Source organism: Marmota monax, unplaced genomic scaffold (genome assembly GCF_021218885.2).
Source record: "Marmota monax isolate L192 unplaced genomic scaffold, Marmota_monax_Labrador192_F-V1.1 WCK01_AAM20220418_F8-fsc00417, whole genome shotgun sequence".
In the NCBI taxonomy this organism is placed as follows: domain Eukaryota; kingdom Metazoa; phylum Chordata; class Mammalia; order Rodentia; family Sciuridae; genus Marmota; species Marmota monax.
Window position 1 is genome coordinate 532,194 of NW_026693442.1, and position 22,026 is coordinate 554,219.

General features: G+C 39.5%; 2 protein-coding genes and 1 long non-coding RNA gene across 6 annotated transcripts in view; 2 read left to right on the forward strand and 1 right to left on the reverse strand.

The window, feature by feature from the left end:
* The window catches only part of LOC124101501 (uncharacterized), a 22,452-nt gene continuing 426 nt past the window's right edge, over positions 1 to 22,026 (reverse strand). The window contains exons 2-5 of one of the 3 annotated variants that reach the window (XR_009228036.1): positions 17,525 to 21,525; positions 16,914 to 16,968; positions 10,764 to 10,919; positions 1 to 1,903 (exon numbers count right to left, since the gene is read on the reverse strand). This is a non-coding gene — a long non-coding RNA (uncharacterized LOC124101501). Of the gene's footprint in view, positions 1,904 to 10,763; positions 10,920 to 14,121; positions 16,969 to 17,524; positions 21,526 to 22,026 lie in introns of those variants that run through there. The other 2 variants (XR_006854626.2, XR_009228035.1) reach the window with 2 other exon arrangements.
* Slfn14 (schlafen family member 14) lies at positions 1,743 to 13,949 on the forward strand. 2 transcript variants are annotated; one of them, XM_046457511.2, is made up of 5 exons: positions 1,743 to 1,936; positions 3,620 to 4,714; positions 6,056 to 6,184; positions 7,108 to 7,825; positions 10,619 to 13,949. In XM_046457511.2, exons 2-5 carry the CDS (start codon positions 3,664 to 3,666, stop codon positions 11,442 to 11,444), a joined length of 2,724 nt encoding a protein of 907 aa, XP_046313467.1. In that variant the 5' UTR covers positions 1,743 to 1,936; positions 3,620 to 3,663; the 3' UTR covers positions 11,445 to 13,949. The 2 variants fall into 2 exon arrangements, with proteins under 2 accessions (XP_046313467.1, XP_046313468.1); XM_046457512.2 differs by lacking the exon at positions 1,743 to 1,936 and having other exon boundaries at positions 3,552 to 4,714.
* LOC124101502 (schlafen family member 13) overlaps positions 21,378 to 22,026 on the forward strand; it is a 19,022-nt gene continuing 18,373 nt past the window's right edge. The window contains exon 1 of the mRNA XM_046457514.2: positions 21,378 to 21,510. Coding sequence (XP_046313470.1) covers positions 21,449 to 21,510 — 62 coding nt within the window. The 5' untranslated portion in view covers positions 21,378 to 21,448. The remainder of the gene's footprint in view (positions 21,511 to 22,026) is intronic.

A 22,026-nucleotide genomic window follows, 5' to 3' on the forward strand; every position in this document is an offset into this window, starting at 1 on the left:
TGTCCACATTATACCTACCCCCTTTGGCTGATTTGACCCTCTACATTGCACTACAGGAGAGTAAGGAGGGAGCAACAATCCAGCTCACTGTTCTCCGGACTGGTTGACTGGGAAGGAAAAGAGAAGGTACTTAGGGAAACTTCTGATTCTGAAGGCTGTCAAGCAACCCAGAAGCCCACACCTGAAATGCTGAAACAGGAGAAGGATCATTTGAATTAGATTTGGTTTTGAAGCCCAGCATTTCCATTTGCTGGTCATGTAATCTCAGTTTCCATGTAGTGTGTACAGCTCCCAGCAAGGTCCCTTGCATCAAGGAAGAACATTTCTAGTAAGTGGTAATCATTTTTACCCTTCTAAAAGTAAATAATTGCAGAAGATTTCAGTGCAGGAGTGAGACTGAGAATGAAGACAGGTAGTAGGACTGAAGTGAGACTGAATTCAGAAAAGGGAGTTAAAGTTGAAAAAAAAAAGAAGTTAAAGTTGAAGTTGAGAGCAGGCTGTAAAAACTTACCATTCTTCTTAGATAATCATATGCCATAATATCCATTCTGTCTCCTATTCTGAAAACTCCACTCAGCCAAACATGTGTAAAGACTAGTGCCAACAAAGTAGAACTTTATAGGGGTGCTAACCTCAAGTTAACAAAAAAGATCAGATAAAATAAAATAAGCATGTCCAGAGACCTATGTAAGAATGTGACTTCATTGTAAACAAATTGAAGCAGAAAAATAGAACTGTTTGGCTGGTTTGATATGGAGAGAGAAGTGTTTAGTTTCCTGGATGCCATAACAAATTACCACAGACTTAATGGCTTAGAGGAAAAAAAATTCACAGATCTTTTAAAATCAGTTTAAGTAGGCTGAAATCAAGGTGTCTTTGGGGCCCTGCTCTCTCTAAAAACTCTATAGGAGAATCCATTCCTACTCTCCTCCAGTTTCTGTTGACTGCCAGCATTCCTTTGCTGGTGGCTGCATCACTCCACTCTTTGTCTCTATTATCACATTGCCTGTTCCTGTCTTGCATATATCAACTCTCCATCTCTCTCTTATGAGGACACTTAGGACAATATTTAGGATCCACCAGGTAATCCAGGATAATCTCCATTTCCCCATCTCAAGATCTTTAATCACATCTGCCAAGACCATGTTTCTTTATAAGGTAACATTTACCAATTCATAGCAAAGACAATAAGGGGAAACCATTATTTAGCCTATTACAAAAAAATTGATCCAGTTCAATCAACATCCCCAAATGAGATACCTGATTCTCAACACTTTATTTTTTAAAATTATAAAAATGATTCATGCTTATTGTGAACCATTTTAAAACATTACAGTACAGTTGAAGAAAAGAAAGGGAAAAAAAGAGAAATTAAATGAAAAACTATAATCCTTCAGGCCAGGGACAACCAGCTCCCCATCTGTGTGCATTTTACTAGGCCGGGTCTTATCAAAGAGAAAGAGAAGTAAGTAGAATAGAACCAAGAAATTCGGAAGGTGATGAAATAAGTTAATATTGCTCACAATGAAAATGTACAGAGCAGCCTAATTTAAAATAAATGTGGAACTTGGCAACAAAATCAACCAGGGTGAAAGATGCTTGTCTGGTGTGTGGAACTGATGCTCATTCACTTAGAGGTTGTACATTTAACTTTGGCTACTCACGTGAAAACCCCTGAATTTCCCCCACAACAAGGACCTGATTCACTCTTTGAGGTCAGCCTGTGGCCTGCTGATCTGCCCTGACATAGGCTCTTCTTGAGTCCTTATCAGCCTTCCTCAGTGGGTCAATGTTATGATGACTGGGGGAGTCTGGCAGAGTTCCTGCTTCTCCCAGGCTGATATCACAGGGCCACAGAGACCGTGGCAGAAGGCAAACATTCAGACTGAAGCCAGATGTGGAACTGAAACATCAAGAGGAAATAGAGGAGCATCAGGTAAAAAATTAGTTTTTAAAATCTCATTTATCTTATTTTAGGTGAAGTTTATGTCTGAGAGCATGAAGGATTTAGTATAATAGTAACTAAGGGGAAACTTGTAAAGGGAAATGAATGAGAAATTCTGGGAAATATGGAAAGATATTCAAATGGACCTAGAATCTCAGAAAGCTGACATTTCATGGTTGTTATCAGGTTCCAAGTAACATCAATGAGACTGGGAGTTGTAAAACAACTATAGGGTCTGCTAGTTCAAAATCAGTGAGACTCGGGCTATGGGTCCCAGCAGTGAAAGTTATGAGAGACAAATTGCAGCTGAAAATAAGGAAGCTATTTCTAACAGAGCTGTCAGAAAATAGAATGGACTACTTTGAAACATAATGCATTTCTAGTCCTTGGAGGTATTCAAATAGTTGTTGAATTGCAATTTGTTGGGAGTTGGGAATATTACAGAAGGAATTTAAGAATCAGTTGGATGGTCGAATTTTGAAAGTCCCTTCCAACACTGCTGTGATTCTATGATATAAATAGAGTGTTATGAGAAATTTCCCTAAGAAACCATAAAATTCCACATTTACAGGTGCTTATAAGAGAGATTCATAGACTAAATAGAAGTTCCTCAGGTTGATTCTGGTTTTGCATGAAGGAGGTAAGAAGGTGACAAGGAAGAACCTAATATCAGGGGAGGGTACACATCCTGCTGGATGCCTGATTTTTCCCTCTTACTACAAACAACATCCACAATGTTGTTTTGCAAACATCACACAGAAGAGATAGGTACTCTTCTCCTAGAAGAAGACTTGTGGCCTGAGGAAGACTTGTGGCCTGAGTTAGTAAATATTTTGTTGTGTAATTATTATTTAGAATGGGTCCTTTCTGAAATATTGGCTTCAGAGCTCTAATTTCAATTCAAGTGACTGTTTCTCTGGACTATGAAACAAAAGAAGGGCTGCCTACAATTTAATATCCAGGCCCCAAAGACTCATGTTTTTTTCAAAGTCTTGGAGATTTCCATAGCCCAGGGCAGAACTATTTGAAGGAAAGGAAAATCCCTCCTACATCACACTGTCTATGAAGAAATACACATTTACAATTTAGAAGAATGTGTAAAAAAGCTTAAAAGTTTGCATTGATATTGGATGACACTCTTTCAGGAGTAAAATAAGGTTTTAAAAATATATAAAATAACCCATAGCAATATCAAATGTTATGTTTGTTTTTACAACAAGATCTTTTATAGCATATATGCTTACCAAAACGACAGTCCCTTATTTCTCTACTACTTGCCTTTATTTTCCCTTTGTGTTATAATTAGGAGCATCTGATTTTAATTTCTATTTCCACATATTTTCTAATAACATATTTGGGCTCCTGTGCTAACCTGTGCCCTTTGTATCTGGGCTCAGTGTTGGTGTTTCCTGATTTTAAGTGAGAAATGGCTGAAAATGTCAGCAATATAATTTTTCTATTATGGCAAAATATTAAGCATTCCTTATATATATTATTATTATTATTTTGCTAGAAAGACTAAAGATATTTGGTAAAGTTGTTAGAAAACAGCAATGGCAAAAATTATTTCTAATGTTAAAATGTATCTCCAAAAATTTATAGCTCTGAAGAAAATATTCATCTCTGGAATTCTCATCAACATAGAAACCTCATTTCTGTCCTGATTACTTATAGGAACCCCTTTCTCTTGTGGTTCGGAGTGAAGAGAGGCTTCTGAAATGGAAAGTCTCCAAACTGATGTAGAAACGCACTATGCTGAGCTCATCATAAAAGTGGGTAAAGTGACTTTTGGAGAAGAGAACAGGAAAAGGATGACCGATAGCAGGTTGAAAAGAATTGAGAATTCAAATATCATCCAGGCTATTTGTGCACTGTTAAATTCTGGAGGGGGTGTGATCAAAGCAGAGATTGATGATGAAACCTACAGTTACCAATGTCAAGGACTGGGACAGGATTTGGAAACTTCATTCCAAAAGCTCCTTCCTTCAGGTTCACAGAAATACCTTGACTACATGCAGTACAGGCACAATCTCCTGATTTTTGTGAAATCATGGAGCCCAAATGTTTGCAGCCTCCCACTGAGGATTTGCAGCTTGCGCTCCAATTTATATCAGAGAGACGTGACTTCTGCCATTAACTTGAGTGCCAGCAGTGCCCTGGAGCTTCTCAGAGAGAAATCATCTAGAATTCCAAGAGCTAGACCAAAGCTGAATCCTCAGAAAGCTCTCAACAGATACATTCAGGAAGAGGAAGACATGAAGATGTCTGCCTTGGAATTTTTTGAAAGGGATAAACTCACATATAAGGAGAAACTCAACTTTACGGAGTCAACACATGTCGAGTTTAAAAGGTTTACCACCAAAAAGGTTGTACCTCGGGTTAAAGAGATGCTGCCTCATTATGTCTCCGCATTTGCCAACACTCAAGGGGGATACCTAATTTTCGGGGTCGATGATAAGAGCAAAGAAGTGTTTGGATGTAGGAAAGAAAAAGTGAACCCTGAGTTACTAAAAAAAGAAATAGAAAACTGCATAGAAAAATTGCCTACATTCCACTTCTGTTGTGAGAAGCCCAAGGTGAAGTTTACTACCAAAATCTTGAATGTATACCACAAAGATGTCCTGTTTGGTTATGTCTGTGTGGTTCAAGTAGAGCCTTTCTGTTGTATAGTATTTGCAGAGGCCCCAGATTCCTGGATCATGAGGGACAATTCTGTCACAAGGCTGACGGCTGAGGAATGGGTGGTCATGATGCTGGATATTCAGTCAGGTAAAGAGGGAAGTGAGTCACTGTCTAGGGAGGGAGGGAGGAGCTTCCTTCTCTGCCTTTTAAAATAGACCAATTAAAATAGAAATGTGCTTTTTTGCTTACAAAGGTTCTGTCATGATGGTGTCCTTTTTCTAACATATTTAGTTCCAAAGACTCAGAATCTGAACTCTTTGAGGTTAAGAAATACTTGGATTTCACTCCATTTGGAGAAAGTTTTAGTATGCCATCAATCATGAATTAGTAAAAGTTTCCTTTTATGCACTATAAAGGCTTCTTTAAAAAGTTTTGCAGGCTGATTTTCCTACTCTAAGTGGAAAGTCTCAGCCCACAGATGATCTTTGGAGAAACACTCTTTAAGAATTATTTTGAAGGGCTGGGCTGTAGCTCAGTGGCAGAGTGCTTGCCTAGCATATGTGAGGGACTGGGTTCGATGCTTAGCACATAAAAATGAAACAAATAAAATAAAGACATGCTGTCCATCTACAACCACAAAAAATATAGGTTAGTCCCATTAATCCTTTAAAAAAAAGAATTACTTTGCACTAAGACTTTCAAGGGAAACATATTTTGACAAATATGAACTGTTTCAATACCCCTGGGAGCTAATACTTTAAACCACTGGATTTGTGGCACCACCAAATAGGGGAAAATGATAAGAAGTTCCTAGGACAGGGGGTGGCAGTGGGGGAGGAGAACCCCTAGTGTTATTACTTCCCTTAGAGTTTTGTTCCCTTACAGCCTTGGTGATTCCTAATCAATCCACAAAGGACTTATAGACTAAATTAAGCTTATTACCTGGGCTTCATCGTTGGTATGTTCCAAATTTGATAAGAGAAGCTTAGATCATCAGATCAAGACTCTAGTGATTATAGAATTTTATTTGATTATCCTTTTTCTGGTTCAGAATTTAAATTCTTTTGATTCACCTTCCTCCCCACCCACACAGGCACCAAATTAGAGACTTAAACAACAACTGTAAGAATAAAATCAACTTGTACTTAACCTTCACCGACCCCCTAATAGATACCCTTTCTTCTTAGAGATGACCTGGAATCCGATCATTAGAGTTGGAGGGACACTTAGGGATCATCACCTCCCTCTGGCATGAGAGAAGTGAAATGACTTGTCTAAGATGAGCACACAGTGAGTTAGATTGTGCATGACCCCTGCAGCTGTCCCCAGACTTCATTCTTGACATGCATGCTGGTTGAGACATAGTTAGAGTGACAGCAGCTTAGGCACAATACATATCATATGTGCCCAATAGTAAGAGCAGTAAAAAAGTTCTTTTACTTCTGATCTTTATTTTTGTCTAAAACAACTTTCCATGTGATTGCTTAGCTCCTCCCAGTTTGGCTACTGACTACAGTGCTCACCTGATTTCATCAACTTCATCTGCCCTAAGAAGCCCAGCATATCCCATGAAAGTCATGGAATTTAAGGGAGCTCTGCAACAACGTTTGTTTCCAGGTATTCCCTCTTGATTTCAGCTGAGTAGATATTTATTTTGTAAAATTAAGATGGGCACTAAAGGTGAGCTCAGTGGTAGTGTGCTTGCCTAGCATGTGCAAGACCCTGGGTTCAATCTTCAGCACTGGAGTGGGGGGGAAGCTGGGAATAAATTAGTAGCAATTGGTCCAAGTCTTTCTTCCTAGGGAAAGCCAAATGTAAGATTAAACAGACATAATGGTCCTGAAATAGACATACATATATATGTCATATATATATATATTCATACACATGCTTATGTGTATATATGGGATCATCGGAACTCCTTCTCAACCTCAGCACTATTGACATTTGGATCACATAATTCTTTATTGGGGGAAAGAGGGTGCCTTTTGCATTATCAGATGTTTAACAGCATTCCTGGCCTCTACCCACTAGATGCCAGTAGCATCCTTTTAGTTGTAACAATTAAACACTCTCTAGACATTGTCGAATGTCTCCTAGGCAGGGGCAGAGTTGCCTCTGGTTAAGAATCACTATTCTGAAAGAAAGCTCTTAGTTTTCCAAAAGCATCAGGTTCATTAAAAGTCCTTAACAGGGGGACTGGGGATATAGCTCAGTTGGCAGAGTGCTTGCCTCGCATGTACAAGGTCCTGGGCAGGAAGGAGCTCCTTCCCAGCAGTTGTAGACCATCCAGGGTTGAAGAAAAGAGCTAGGAGGCTGTTCTGAAAAGATCCCTCCCTAAGAGCTTTCCCTTGTGCTAGAGCTGCCTTAGACTGTGAAGAGTCCTTGGACTGACTGCAGCCTTGGACTGTGAAAAGGGGATGTTCTCTTTGCAACTAGGAAACCGATAGCCAAAGTCATCCTTTCCTACTATGTTGTGGGAATACTTAGTTATGCTTTTGTAAATGTTGGTAACTCACTCCTGTTCCTCAAATTTTCAGTGACACAAGAAGAAACGATACAATTTAAACCAGAATCCCTCTGTAAGAAGCTGTTCTCAGATCATAAAGAACTGGAGGAATTAATGAAGACACAGATGTGCCCTTGTTCTCAGGGGATTGTGATATTTTCTAGAAGCTGGGCTGATGATGTTGGCTTAAGCAAAGAGCAGAACGTCCTGTGCGATGCTCTCCTGATAGCAATTAACAGCCCCCTGGTACTCTACACAGTGTTAATAGAGCCAAATTGGATTGAAGGGTTTGAATATGCTCGAAACACTGCTCATCAGTTAAAGCAGAAACTGCAAAGTGTTAGTGGCTACACAGGGAAAATGTGCATCATTCCAAGGGTGATCCACCTGGCCAGCAGACAGTGTAGACCTGGTAAAGTCCTTGTACACTACCCCCAATCCTACAGGCTCTCCAATGTGGATGAAATGGAGAACTTGCTGCAGGCCCTTGTGGTCATCTCACTGTGCTCCAGGTCTCTTCTGAGTGACCAGCTGGGCTGTGAGTTTTTCAGCCTGCTTGTAGAGGAGCAGAGCAAGTTGCTTTCCAAGAGCCTTCAGGAAACTCGGGAATTGTTCATCCACTGCCTTCCAGGAACCAGGAAGACAGCCCTAGCCATGAAGATCATGGAGGAAGTGAAGAACTTGTTCCACTGCAAACCTAAAGAGATCCTCTATGTTTGTGAGAGTGTCACCCTAAGGGATTTTGTGATGTAAGAATTTTACCAACTAAACTTAAAAAATGTGTTTTCAGTTGAAGATTTTGTGATGCCTCTTTCCTGCAGAAGTTTGAGCCCAAACCAGTTACATATATCCAAATGATCAGGTAGTTGAGTTGTAAATGGGTAATTTGTAATGTTCAAGTTTAAACATATTATAAATAAGCCAAATAGGTATAACTTAAATTTATAAAGCCATAGATCGTGGATTAAAGCCACACTTGTGACTTTAAATCTATGACAAGTAGAAATTAATATATCTGTTTTTTTTTTTTTTTTTTGATACTGGGGATTGAACCCAGGGGATTGAACCGGGGATTAACCACTGAGCCACATCCCCAGGCCATATATATATATATATATATATATATATATATATATATATATATAAAACTCACTGAGTTGCTTAGTGCCTTGTTAGGTTGCTGAGACTGGCTTTGAACTCTTGATCCTCCTGCCTCAGCCTCCTGAGCCCTGGGATTACAGGTGTGCGCCACCACACCTGGCTATTTTTTAAAAAATATACCTTTTGCTTGATAATATTTTAAAGTCATAAGATTACTCACTGTGCTTAGTAGGAACTCAAAATTTAAATATAATTTGACTTTTTAAATAACATCTTGCTCTACATCAATGATTTTAGAAAACATGAAAAATTAATTCTAATTTAAATCTCTAGTTTTCAATTCAATAATATATACTGGTTATTATACAATTCAGTCAATGAGGGCAAATTCATTTTGATTTTTGATTTGGTTTACTATATTCAAGAAATGCTTTTGAAAAAAAAGAAATCTTTTTTGAGCACCATTTATATATTAAATGTATGAGTTTTTCAGCCTGCTTGTAAGGAGCAGTGTTAGAGGGGAAAGTATATCAAAGACTTTATTGTTAAAAAGAAACAACATAAGTGTTGTGTAATTAGTATAAGAAAGATATGCTTATTTTAACAAGTGGTAGGAATATCAGCAAATACTCTGGTGAAAGAGACTCTTGGGCACACTTTTTTTTTTTTTTGGAGGGGGCACACTCTTAATAAATCAGTAGGAGAAATAAAACTGGAGTGTTTTCCAAACAAAGAGCACAGCAAGTTCAAAGGCATGGAGACACAGAGATCCAGAGTGATAGGTCTGATAGGAGCAGTGTGGGACAAGGGGTATGTGGCAGGTGTTGGTGTGGGAAGGGAGGCAGATGCAAGATTATGAAGGATCCTGTGAACTCTGCTAAGGACTGTATTCATTATTATTTTTTAGTTGTCAATGGATCTTTTTATCTTATTTATTTATTTATATACAGAGCTGAAGATCAAACCCAGGGCCTTACACATGTCAGGCAAGCGCTCTACCACTGAGCCACAACTCCAGGACTATATTCATTATTAAGCTTTATGGCTTAGTTTTAAAAAGATCCCTGTCAAGGGCTGGGGCTGTAGCTCAGTGGTAAAATGCTTGCCTCGAATGTGTGAGGCACTGGGTTTGGTCCTCAGAACCACATAAAAATAAATAAAGATACTGTGTGTTCGTGTACAACTAAATATATATATATATATATATATATATATATATATATATATATATATATATATATATATATATATATATAAAGATCCCTGTCAAAAGGCTAATTCAGGGCTAGGGTTGTGGCCCAGTGGTAGAGTGCTCACCTGACATGTGTGATACACTGGATTCAATCCTCAGCACCACATAAAAACAAATACAATAAAGGTTATGTGTCAATCTACAACAACAAAAAATTTTAAATGGCTAATTCAACAAATTAGGGGGATGGGGGTGATGGGATACAGAGATAGCTAAGAATCACTTCTTCAAGCGCTCACAACAGTCTAAACTGGAAGAGAAGGACAGTTATGGATCAAGGCATAGAGAAAAAAGGCTCAGGAACTGCATTAAACAAAATTAGGGAATCTGTAGGAGTGTGTACTGTTACTTACATTAAAATTAGAGAAGGTAAGAAATAACCAAATTTGTTAAGGGGGAAGTTATATGTATATATGATTATATATATACACACCCAAACATATTTATAATTATATAAGTATGCACATACATATACATATGCTACAACATAAAGAGACATTGAGCTGAGAGAAAAAGCCTCCCAAACCTAAAGAAGTTTCCAGTTTTGTTCTATGAGTAAGTGAAGAAATAGAATTTGCTTTAGAGGAATTTGATTAGTGTGTAACTTTTGTGCTTATAAAGATTATGATATGCCTCTAGAAGACTATGCTCCAGCCCTAAAAAAGACAGAAAGCAAAGAAATGGTAGTAAAAGGTACAAATTACTGTGGGAATTTCCTTTAGCTGAATGGATCTCATCTTCAAAAGATGGTCAAGTGGAGCTGGGGTTGTGGTTCAAGTGGTAGAGTGCTCGCTTAGCACCTCTGAGGCACTGGGTTCGAACCTCAGTACCACATAAAAATAAAATAAAGATATTGTATCCACCTAAAACTAAAAAAATAAATATTAAAAAAAGATGGTCAAGCAGTAGAAATGGACTGCTAATAGAAACAATAAAATCTACCTATTTTATAATAATGAAAATTTGACGTGCATATTTAACTAGATGACCCCAAAGAGGAGTGTGTAAAATTCTGCATTCTATGTATCAGGTAGCTTGTAAGTTAAGCAGTTTTGCACTACTCACAACACTATTGAATTGACGAATCTGTCTGCAGAGAATTAGCCTGATTTCAATCCACAGAGTAATGAATGCTAGTGTTCCCTTGGTTTATATGTCTGAAACCCTCTTCTCTTTTTCATCCTTACAGTCAAAAAACCACCTGCCATGCTGTGACCCAGAAAACCTTCATGCAAAAGGAGTTCCCAAAGATTAAACACATAGTAATGGATGAGACTGAGAATTTCTGCAGTAAATATGGTGATTGGTACTTGAAGGCTAGAAGTATCACCCACCCTAAGGTGAAGGGGGTTGGAAGTGAAGACCTTCACCATGGGATCCTCTGGATTTTTCTGGACCCTTTCCAAGTCCATCATGCAGATGACAATGGCCTTCCCCCTCCTTCTGCTCAGTTTCCTCGAAAAACAATCACCGACGGGATCCACTGTGCTCTGGAAATAGCAAATGTCATGAAAGAAGAAATGAAGATGATCAAAGCAAACCCTCCCTCCAGCATGTCTCTGGACACATTGGCATTATTCCAAGAAGCATCCTATGAGGAAGCAATGTTTGCCCAGGCTCTACGTGGGGTGTTTGAAACCAAGACTAACCTAACCATAGAACAAATAGCAAACTATGTGGTAGAAAGATGTCACAGCCTCTTCCAATGTGGCTATAGGCCCAAAGATGTAGCAATTCTGTGCAAGAGAGTAGAGGACACAGGACGCTATAAGCTTGCACTTCTTACAGCATTTAAGGACCATGGAGCAACAGAAGTTCTGTTTAGCCGTGCCATTGGTGTTGGGGGCAATCATATTGTTTTAGACAGTATTCAGCAGTTTTCAGGACTGGAGAGAAATATCGTGTTCGGGATTAGTTCAGAATGTTCCCAGTCTGAGAAATTTCATAAGCTCTGCTTTGCCTCAAGAGCCATTAAACACCTCTACCTCCTTTATGAAAAGAGGGCAGCCTTCTGAAAATTATTATAAATAACACAGGGAGCCAGAAAAAGCAGAGCTTTCCTCCTTGACAGATGGCAGCTTTTCTTTTATAATATTATATGTAAAGAAACCAAGGCACCTCAGTATGGCCTGGAGCCACAGAAATGTCTCTTGGGGCTGAGCCTTGCTTGCAGTGGCACTGCTTTTTTCCGGGTCCACCTCTCCTCCCTGTACAATTACAGCAGACTTAGGATTGATCCCCTGTCTCCAGTCTTCCTAACTCAATCCAGCTTTTGTTCTGTCATGCAAGCAGTTTATCCTCAGAGAACTGCTTTTATGACATCCTCTGCTACCACTTACCTCCTGTAAGTCCCCACAGCCTTCAAACCAAGCCAGTTCTCCAGGCTTCCCATGTTGTGCCCTGAGTGACTCTCCTAACCACAACCTTAACTACACCTCCAGTGTCCTAATGTACCCCAACACCTAATGTACCTCACTGGCCTATTTTGTCAGGGTGGTAGGGTGTCTTCTAGACCCATTACTTTGACTGGGTCTCAAGGGTGGCACCTGGGCTAGCATCTAGCTAGTTATAGGTCTCAAGCTTTACAGGTTCAGAACTTGATTTCCTCTTTGCAGCAAGTCTAGATCAGTCTCTAGGGGATGGCTTTATGCTAACCAAGACCAATGCATGAATCAAAATGCCACTTTGTTAATTCACATTGAGGATTGCTATAACAAATTGGGTCAAAGGCTTTTGCTAATCTGTGCATTCAACAATAGCATAGGAAGCCAAATTATAAGAGCAGAACCCTACAATAAGGGGAGTTGGTAATCTGGCTCAAATGTAAGGAGTACTCAGGCTACATCAGATTATTGAAATATCTATTGTTATATTGCAATCATTTCTAAAATAGAGATGTTTTCAGTACAAGGACTATGCAGGTCAGGTTTATAAGCTAACTCAAATTTAGAATGCCAAGGACCATTAGTTGTTCAATACTGTCTGCCTAGGTGAAATTTTTTCCCCTTAATTTCTAAAGATTCTGGGTTGACCTCCAGTCTTTCCCTCATTTACCGCAACATATACACACTTTGCTTACATTCATTTCTACACGTGTCAATACACTCATGTATGCTACACAGCCTCACACTGCTGCTGACCTGAAACTTGTCTATGAGAGGCCTTTGCACCTCTCTGATCCTTTTCATGATGATTTGGGTGTTGATTTTATAGTCCAACCCTCAGAGCTCTTTTATAGGGATCCTGGGTGGCAACTCTATCACCTATACCACTCACACACATTCCTAGCTCTTGGTCTGTCCCTGACAGTTTTTTTTCAGTCTTTAACCTTTTTTCTCCCTTCCACTTTTGAAATCCTTACTCTTCAGTCAAGTGCTTCAAATGCCCATCTCCTCCATGAAACTTTTTCCACCCCCCTGATGGTGAAGTGGCTTTTGTGGCCATTCTATTGCTTTAAAAAGAATATATTGAAGATAGCATCCAATTCATTCCAGACTATTCACAGAAGTTGTTGTTATCCTAGCAGAATCTATGTAAATCTTCCTGGCATATCCCTTTTCCAATGTATGGGAAATATATTAGAAATAAAATCAGTTCCCTTTCTTTAGTCAGCTCCCCAAATGGATGAGCCAATCTTGTGCCCTTCAATAAAATCTTGCCTTTGTAAGGGTTTTTTTTTTTTTGGGGGGGGGGATATTGGGTTTTGAACCAGGAGTGTTTTGCCACTAAGTTACATCCCTATTCCTCTTTGAGACAAGGTCTTGCTAAGTTGCTAAAGTTGACCTCGAATTTGAAATCCTCTTGCCTCATCCTCCTGAGTCTTGGGATAACAGGCATGCACAACAGCACCCTGCTTTGATTTTGTTTTTTTAATATTTACTTTTTAGTTGTAGGTGGACACACAATATCTTTATTTCATCTTTATGTAGTGCTGAGGATCGAACCCAGTGCCTCACGTGTGTGTGTGTGCTAGGCCAGCGCTCTATCACTGAGCCCCAGCCCCAGCCCTGTTTTTTTTTTTTTTTTAAGACAAAGCCTTGAACTTTCAGGGTTCAAATGATCCCCTTATCTCAGCCTCCTAAATAGCTGGGACTACAGGCAAGAGCCACTGTACTCATTGTGTAATTTTATAATATGGGTTTTTAAATTGCTTTGGAAGTATTCCTATTTTCAGACTGTTTTTAACTTTTAGAAAAGTTTGGGAAACTTGATAGATACTGAGGAGGCTTCAATCCAGGAAAAAAAAATGTGGAAATACTCTTGGATATAATTTCAGATACAGGTCCTCAGCCTCCCAGAGGTGGGAAGAGCAGACAGGGTTTGGAGAAACTCTCTTAGCTGACATTTTGAACTGTTCCGGCCCACCAAGGGACCAGTTGTAACTGTCCGGCTGTCCTGGACAAGGATTGAATGGAAAAACTTCTCCCCTGCCGCCTATTGTTTCAAGTATGGGATGTTTCTTGTTTTTTTTTTTTTTTTTCCTATTATACTGCCTTAATATGATGGATAAAACAACAAAATTATTCAGATAAAAGAGTTTCTAGCTGTGAGAAGCTTCAAAAACTTCCTTTTAAAAAGGAGGGTAGGGGCTGGGACTGTAGCTCAGTGGTAGAGCACTTGCCTAGCATGTGTGAGGCACTGAGTTCAATCCTCAGCACCATATAAAAATAAAAGTAAATAAAATAAAGGTATAAAAAAGGAGGGTAATATAATATTGTCATGTAAGTTTGAGAAATGGAGAAAAAAAATAAAAGGTACTTAAATCGTATCAATTTCCAGGCATGATTTTTTTCAGTTTGCTTATTTATTTCCATTCTTTATTGATATAAAAACACTTTTACAGAGTTATGATCAAATTTTGTAATCAGCTTTATATCCTATCTATGTGCTTTTTTGTATTTAACATTTTGTGAAGCATTGCTTCAGATTGTATTATTGTTCCAAATAATTCACCCCTCCCTATGTCTTGACCCTTTGCAGTTTCTAACATTAGAGCTGGGGATATTTTCTTATGTGGACGTGGCGCCATGTTACTTGATGTGGCCAATGAAATATTAGTATCTGTGATGTGGACACATGTCATATATGTTTTTAGCATTGAATTTGTTCTCTTGGGTTTCTGTCATATGAAACACATGGCCCTGGATGGCCCATCGGTCACCAAGGAATAAGAGACATATGAAGCCAACTTCAACTCAACTCATGGCCTGAGCCAAGTTCAAACAATCCTAACTAAATCAGACAAATCCCAACTGACCTGAAAATGCATGAATGAGAAATAAACATTTGTTATGGTTTGGTGTGGGGTGTCCCCCAAAAGCTCACATGTGAGACAATTTAAGAAAGTTCAGAGAAGAAATGATCAGGTTGTGACAGCCTTAATCCAATCAGTGAATTAAACCTTTTTTTTGGGATTAGCTGAGTGACATATAGAGGAAGTGGGGCATTGTGGGTGTGACTATGAGGTATATATTTGTATCTAACAAGTGAAGATCTCTCTCTCTCTCTCTCTGCTTTCTGATCACCCTGTGAGCTGCTTCCCTCTGCCACCCTCTTCCTCCGTGATGTTCAGCCTCATCTTAAGCCCTGAGGAATGGAGCCAGCCTTCTGTGGACTAAGATCTCTGAAACTGTGAGCTCTCAAATAAACTTTTCCTCCTCTATATTTGTTCTGGTTAGGTCTTTTAGTCCCAGCAGCAAAAAGGCTGACTAAAACAATCTTTATTATTTTATGACTGGCTGTTTGTTTAGTAACAGTGGCTAACTAATGTAGGCATTTCTCCATGTTCTAGGATGGTCTTCAAAATTATAATTTTTAGTAGTTGTACAACATCCTAGCCAAATAATGAAATTTCAATAGACACTTCCTTTTTATTTGTGCCAATAGCAACTTTATGCTACTAAAATTAAGCCAGGCATATAGGCATACAATGTTTTCCTTTTCTAGTATATTTATAAATTCCCCAAAATGGAATTTCTTGAGCAAAAGGGTGGTCTGAATAAATCACGTTATTTATGTCGATACTGATGGAAAGTGCATAGAAAACCCAATTGCTGTATAGTTTTATTTATTTGCCTGAAATAATAGAACAAAATGCTGACATCAGTTTCTGATCACAAAAGATAGATATTCATATCTCAGAAAAAGGTGACCGCAAGGGACCATGGAGAGTAAAACCAAGGTTCATCACCTTGCACCAAGACCTTGGAGGGAAAGCATAATGTGGAGAATTATGGATGGGATTATAGGCTTGTACCATGGCACCTGGCTATATTTTCCCTTATTATTGTTTACTATTTCAGAATTATCTTGGCCTTTTGCATTTAAAGTTCCTGTTTTAATTCAGGAAAGGCTGTCTACTTTGCCCAGTTGTATATCTTGGAAGAGGCAGGTGATGAGAGAAGGAGGACTGAGGACAGTGAAGAAAGCGCAGGCCCCTTTCCTAGCCAGGCAGACATGACAAACCCCACAAGTCATTGTTAATACCTAAGAATGTCTTTACACCTACATTCCTGTCTTCTCTGACATATATGTCTATGGCTCACCTGTATTAAATGTTTACTGTGTGGCAAACACTGTGAAAATTGTTTTAAATAAATCATTTAACCTCCCGGCCACCTTTTGAATTATGTATAGCAGGACTTAATTATGTAAGGCAAGATAAGGTACTGTTTTTTCCCTACATTTTTTTAGTTGGTGCATTATAGTTGTACATATTGATGAGATTGGTTGTTACATATTTGTATGTGCACACAATATAACAACATAATTTGGCCAATATAACTCCCCAGCACTTCCCCCCTCACTTCCCATTGCCCATCTCTTCCTCTACTGATCTCCCTTTGATTTTTAGGGGATCCATCCCCACCTCTGTTTTCTTTTTTCCTCTCAAGCATCTGCATATGAGAGAAAATATATGACTCTTAACTTTCTTTTTTGGGGGGAGAGGGGTACTGAGGATTGAACTCAGAGGCACTCAACCACTGAGCCACATTTTCAGCCCTATTTTATCTTAGAGACAGGGTCTCACTGAGTTGCTCAGCGCCTCACTCTTGCTGAGGCTGGCTTTGAACTTGTGATCCTTCTGCTTTAGCCTCCCAAGCTGCTGGGATTACAGGCTTGCGTCATGGCACCTGGCCAACCCTTAATTTCCGAGTTTGATTTACCATGATGGTCTCAAGTTCCATTCATTTTCCTTTGAATGCCATAATTTCATTTTTTCTTTATGGCTGAATAAAACTCCATTGTACATGTAGACAACATTTTCTAGGATTAAGTATTGTTAAAACCTTGAGTCCTAGGGTCAGATTGACCCTGGCTTTGAATTCCAGCTCTATTTTTTTAAATACTTTTTTAGTTGTAGATGGACATTTACTTTTATTTTACTTTTATGTGGTGCTGAGGATGGAACCCAGTATTCACCTGGTGCTAGGCAAATGCTCTACTACCGAGCGACAATCCCAGCCCTCCAACTCTTTTCTTACTTGGCTGTATGACCTTCGCAAATTGCTTTACTTCTGTAAGACTCCATTTTCTCATCTGTAAAAGAAAGGGAAAAGTTCATACCTATGCCTGAAGAAAAAGATGAAGATTGAAATAAATACTACATTTAAATAAAGCCTGTTTTTGGGAAATTCAAGACAATTTGGCCCTTATAAGCTCTGATTTGTAGGTGAGAAATCTGGACTTAAAAGGTGAATACCTTACTCAAGATCACAGAACTAGTAAGTTCTGAACGAGGATTCAAATCCTTTTGTTTGCCTCCATAGTTCATATACGCCACTGGCTTTTCTACCTCTCTACATAAAAATGAAAGGCATAAGTGTCCATATTGATAGTATTTTATGTTGATACTAGGATTGAATATACTTATATATTTTTGGTATTCACCAACTTGGTTGTATTTAGCTTCTAAATTTTTGTCCCAAATCAATATAATTGTGCAAATGAATGACATAACAGGAAATATTTAAAGAAAAGCATTGTCTACACTAAGAAATTTAAAAATATATAACTTTCATTACAGAATCTATGTAGTGACAGGAAGATTAAAAAAAAAAGAGAACCACAAAAGAAAACTCATCCCAATTCTTACCAGACATGCAGTTATACTTTCATTTTTGCTTGTTTATATCCAATATTAGTCCGTTGGCAGATATATTTTTGCAGAGTTGTAATCATAGTGTACATTCCATTTTGTATCCTGATTGGGTTGGTCTCTTCCCACTCCACAGTCTCCCATGTTGTAGGTGAGGCGTTTTCCACATAGCAGCCCAGGGCAAGTTGATACTTGGTGCAGTAGGGCCCCTTAGGTTCCAGCTCATTCCCTGATGCAGCTTAAACTCATACCAACAGAAAGGAAGAGGGTGATGGGTGGGCAAATGGTGAAAAGTTCTTCACAAACTCCATAAAACATAGGGCAATATAGGGTACAAACATTTCAGGGGACTCAGCAACAGAGTGACATAATTAGGACAAAACCATTCTTTTCCTCTCATTTCCCCACTGTCAGATGCTGGCATGGATAGTTGTGCCCTCCTTGAGGAGTGGTAGTTGCCATGCCAGGGACAGAACTCAATAAGTCTATAAAACACATCTCCACTTGCCCAAAGGTTATAAACAGTAGCAGATTTTTTTTTTTTTTTTTGTGGTGTTGGGGCTTGAACCCAGGGCCTTGTGCATGCAAGGCAAGCACTCTACCAACTGAGCTAAGCTATATCCCCAGCCCAAAGTGGCAGATTTTTAGCCATCCCAAATGCATTTTGAAGTAGGTGTGGTGGCACAGGCATGTATATAATCCCAACCACTCAGGAAGCTGAGACAGGAGGATGGCAAGTTTGAGGCCAGCCTGCACAACTTAGTGTGACCCTGTCTCAAATAAAAAATAAAAATAAAAAGGAGTGAGAGTGTAACTCAGGGGTAGAGCACATATGTGAAGCTTTGGGTTTGATTCTCAGTATTGCAAAAAGAAAAACAATCTGTATGACTTTTCTCTTGTTAATCTGTCACATGTCAATTATCAGGCCCAGCTAAAAATCCTAAGAAAGTAGAACTCGCCTTCTCTACAGTTTCTGCCAATGTCAATGAGATCCTAAAATGTTGGGCTGCTCCATTTGCTCTGGAACCTGTGGAAGGGATCCTGAAAGAGCCAACAAGAAACAGCAGAATTCTTTCCAAAGTCAGTTCTCACAGATCTCTCTCCGTAATGCTCAGTAAAGAGAGGAAGGTAGAAAATTTCCCCCCTTGTCCTCTCCTTTCCAAATGCAGATTGACAGGAAAAAAACATTTGTAAAATTTTGTTCTCTGAATTGTGACTCTAGTGAATTAGTTTCTGGGTGTGATCAATAGCCTCCCAGGAATAGTTCTCTTTTTATCTTCATCTCTGTCTTTTTTATTACGTCATAAAGAGAAAAATTATGAGAGTATTCTTTTGTCTTGTTTTATGTTCCAAGAGCCTGACCTTGTGACGAATGAAAACATTTTCTCTGGTCTCTCCCAGCCAGAAGGTGCAAATGCTGGCTTTTATCAGGTGACTCTCCAAACAGGCTGTGAACAAAACATGTGACAAGCAGCACCCTCTTTATCTGACTGTGCCAGTTCTCAGGGGAGTTTGTCTCAATAGGAAGCACAAGTTCAGAAGAGGCTTTGTTGTTTCAGATGCCATTATCTTGATAGTGCTGGGAATCCCTTATCCTAGCATCGCCCACCTGGTGCCACAGGTTATTGGGTCTGTGACCAGAGGCCTCTCACATTCCCATGGCCCACTGAAGAATTTGTTTTTGCAAACACTGTTCTTGCTTTCTGTGACAACAGTCTTTGATTTCTTTGGCTTATTCTGGGAATGAACTTTCTGGATCTTGGGAAGGTTACATTTTTTTGCAACCTCTTTAGCGACAACTTTTGCATCCATGAATAAGCCATCAAAGGTTTACTTCTTTTAAGCCATAAAAAGGTATGAGTCACAATTAAGATTGGTATACCACAATAGTGCATGACTGCAATCTCAGTGACCTGAAGGCTGAGGCAGAAGGATCCCAAGTTCCAGGCCAGCCTCAGCCAATTAGTGAGGCCCTAAGCAACTTAGTGAGACCCTGTCTCAAAATGAAAAATAAAAGGGGCTGTGGATGTAGCTTAGTAATAGAGCACTCCTGGGTTCAATGCAACCCCCCTCCCCACAAAAGATTGGTATGACTTTGAAGATTTGGACTTGGAAGGATATTTTAGAGAGCTGTCATCCTATATAGATGTCTTAATATCACTGATGGGAAGATTATATTGAAAGGAAATATTAAGGCAAAGATGAGAATCAATTCCTAAATTATAAGTTTTTCAATAATAACTAACTTATGGTTAAGATTTCAAATGAAAACTCTTAAGATGCCTGTTTGCTTCTGTTTGTATATTTATCCCTATGTAAGTGTGTTATGTAGCTGTAATATTATTCTGCCTCTGAATAATATTGCACCAATATATAATAGTCAGTGTGCCTGGGGAGAAACTCCATTTAGAATCTGAATTTTTGAAAATTCTGTCAAAAGGATCTGACAAGCAGCCAAGACTGGGAATAAATGATCTGGTTTGTGGCATCTTTAATTCAAATCCCTCTACTGCACAACACCTTTTCTCCTCGATAAAAATGATTGTTAAATCCATGCTGTGACAATTCTTGCAGTCTCTAAGGGCACCCAAAGGAAACTGAACAAAAGCTCAAGGGAACAGTGACTTGTGTGAGCTATGGAGTGGGAGCAGCCAATCAGAATGACACCTACACTATCAGCTGCGAGGTCAATAACAGGGGATCCAGCAGGAACTTCTTCTTTTCCTTCTTTTTTTCCCTTCAGTACTGGGGGTCCAAACCAGGGCTTTGATCATGCTAGACTTTACCACTGAGCTACACTACCATCCCAACCAATAGGAATTTCTTTTATTTTCTGGTACAGGAGATTGAATCCAGGGACACTCTACCAGAGTCACATCCCCAGCAATCCCACCCCCACCCTTTTAAATATTTTATGACTGTTGATGGACATTTATTTATTTATTTATTTATTTAATGTGGTGCTGAGGATTGAACCCAGTGCCTCACACATGCTAGGCAAGTGCTCTGCCACAGAGCACCCCCCAGCTCTCCCCAGCCTTTTTAATTTTTCATTTTGAGATACGGCTCTCTAATTTGTTGATACTGGCCTCAAACTTGTGAGCCTCCCAGCTCAGTTGGTAGAGTGCTTGCCTTGCATGCACAATTGTGGCCCTGGGTTCAATCCCTAACACCGCAAAAAAAAAAAAAAAAAAAAAATTAAAAAAAAAATATATATCACACATACTCACAAAAACTTGTGATCCTCAGCCTCCTGAGTGCCTGACATTACAGGCAAACCTCACTGTGTCCCACCCATCAGGAGGAATTTCAACTGGGTGCCAACTAGAACTCCCAGGATTATAGAAGCTACTAGAAAAATTAAGTGAGGAAGTCAATAAAATGCACTCTTAATTCTCTGACCCTAGTATTTCTTATTTTCTTGCTTATTTTTTTCTTTCTTTTCCTTACTGACAAAAGCTTATTGTACAAAGTAAAATCCCCCTTCCTTTCCATATTCTTTCTCCACTCTTCCCCTCCCTGGAGGATAACAGTTGAGTGTGTATTCCAAAATATTTTTTTCCAGACGTTGTTCTCCCAGGGTTTAATGTGTTTCTTCTGCTAGACAGTTCCTTTAGCCTCAAGCCAAATAACTAGAGTTCACTCGGGTAAAGAGCATTCCCTCCCTCCTCCCAAAGATGAGCACCAAGAGGGCGGGATCATGTTTATAGTTTTCTGAGAAATCGAAACTTTAAAAACGCGGGAAAATTCTAGTTTCGTGGTCCAGGAGGCTGAAACTTGGCATTCTTCCCGGGCTTGCTTTCTTTTCTTCCTGGAGCTTGAAAACTATTTCTTCTCTCTGAAGGTTACCACCGCCCTCAGTCCAGCGGCACCTTCAGTCCAGCGGCGCCCTCAGTCCAGCTGCGCCCTCGTGAATACATCATGAAGCCTGAAGCTTGCTTCTCCTTTCGGCGTTCCAACGTTGGGGAATCTTCATTCCCAAGGTAAGTACAGATTGTCTGGAAAGAACCACGAAAGAACGGTCTTAGAAAGAGATCCCAGGGGCTGGGCTTGCGGCTCAGCGGTGGAGCATGAGCACGAGCACTCGCCTGCCATATGCCAGGCGCTGGGTTCGATCCTCAGCACCACGTTTAAAAATGAATAAGTAAAGTAGTGGTGTTGTGTACAACTAAAAAGAAGTATTTTTTTAAAAAGAGTTCACAGAACCCTAAAATGAAAATCCACTGTGTGCCGGGCACGGTGATACGCTGCTGTAATCCTAGCGATTCAAGAGGCTGCGATTCAAGACTCAGGAGGTTGAGGGAAGAGGATGCAAGTTTGAGGCCGGTCTCGGCAATGAGCGATACCCTGTATCAAAATTAAAAAATAAGATCCTGACTGGAGGTGGAGCTCAGTGGTAAAGCGCGCCTGGATTCCATTCCCAGTCCTGGAGGGGGAAAAAAAAAAATCACACTGTGGCCAGAGTAGCTTGCAAGAGAGGAGGAGGGGAGTACAGGGGG

What these genes read in the sequence shown, in the direction of transcription:
- Slfn14 (XM_046457511.2), top strand. Translation starts at nt 3,664, where the DNA reads ATGGAAAGTCTCCAAACTGATGTAGAAACGCACTATGCTGAGCTCATC. An exon ending in GATGCTGGATATTCAGTCAG is followed by an intron (nt 4,715 to 6,055) that starts GTAAAGAGGGAA and finishes GTGATTGCTTAG; the next exon opens with CTCCTCCCAGTTTGGCTACT. An exon ending in ACCCTAAGGGATTTTGTGAT is followed by an intron (nt 7,826 to 10,618) that starts GTAAGAATTTTA and finishes TCATCCTTACAG; the next exon opens with TCAAAAAACCACCTGCCATG.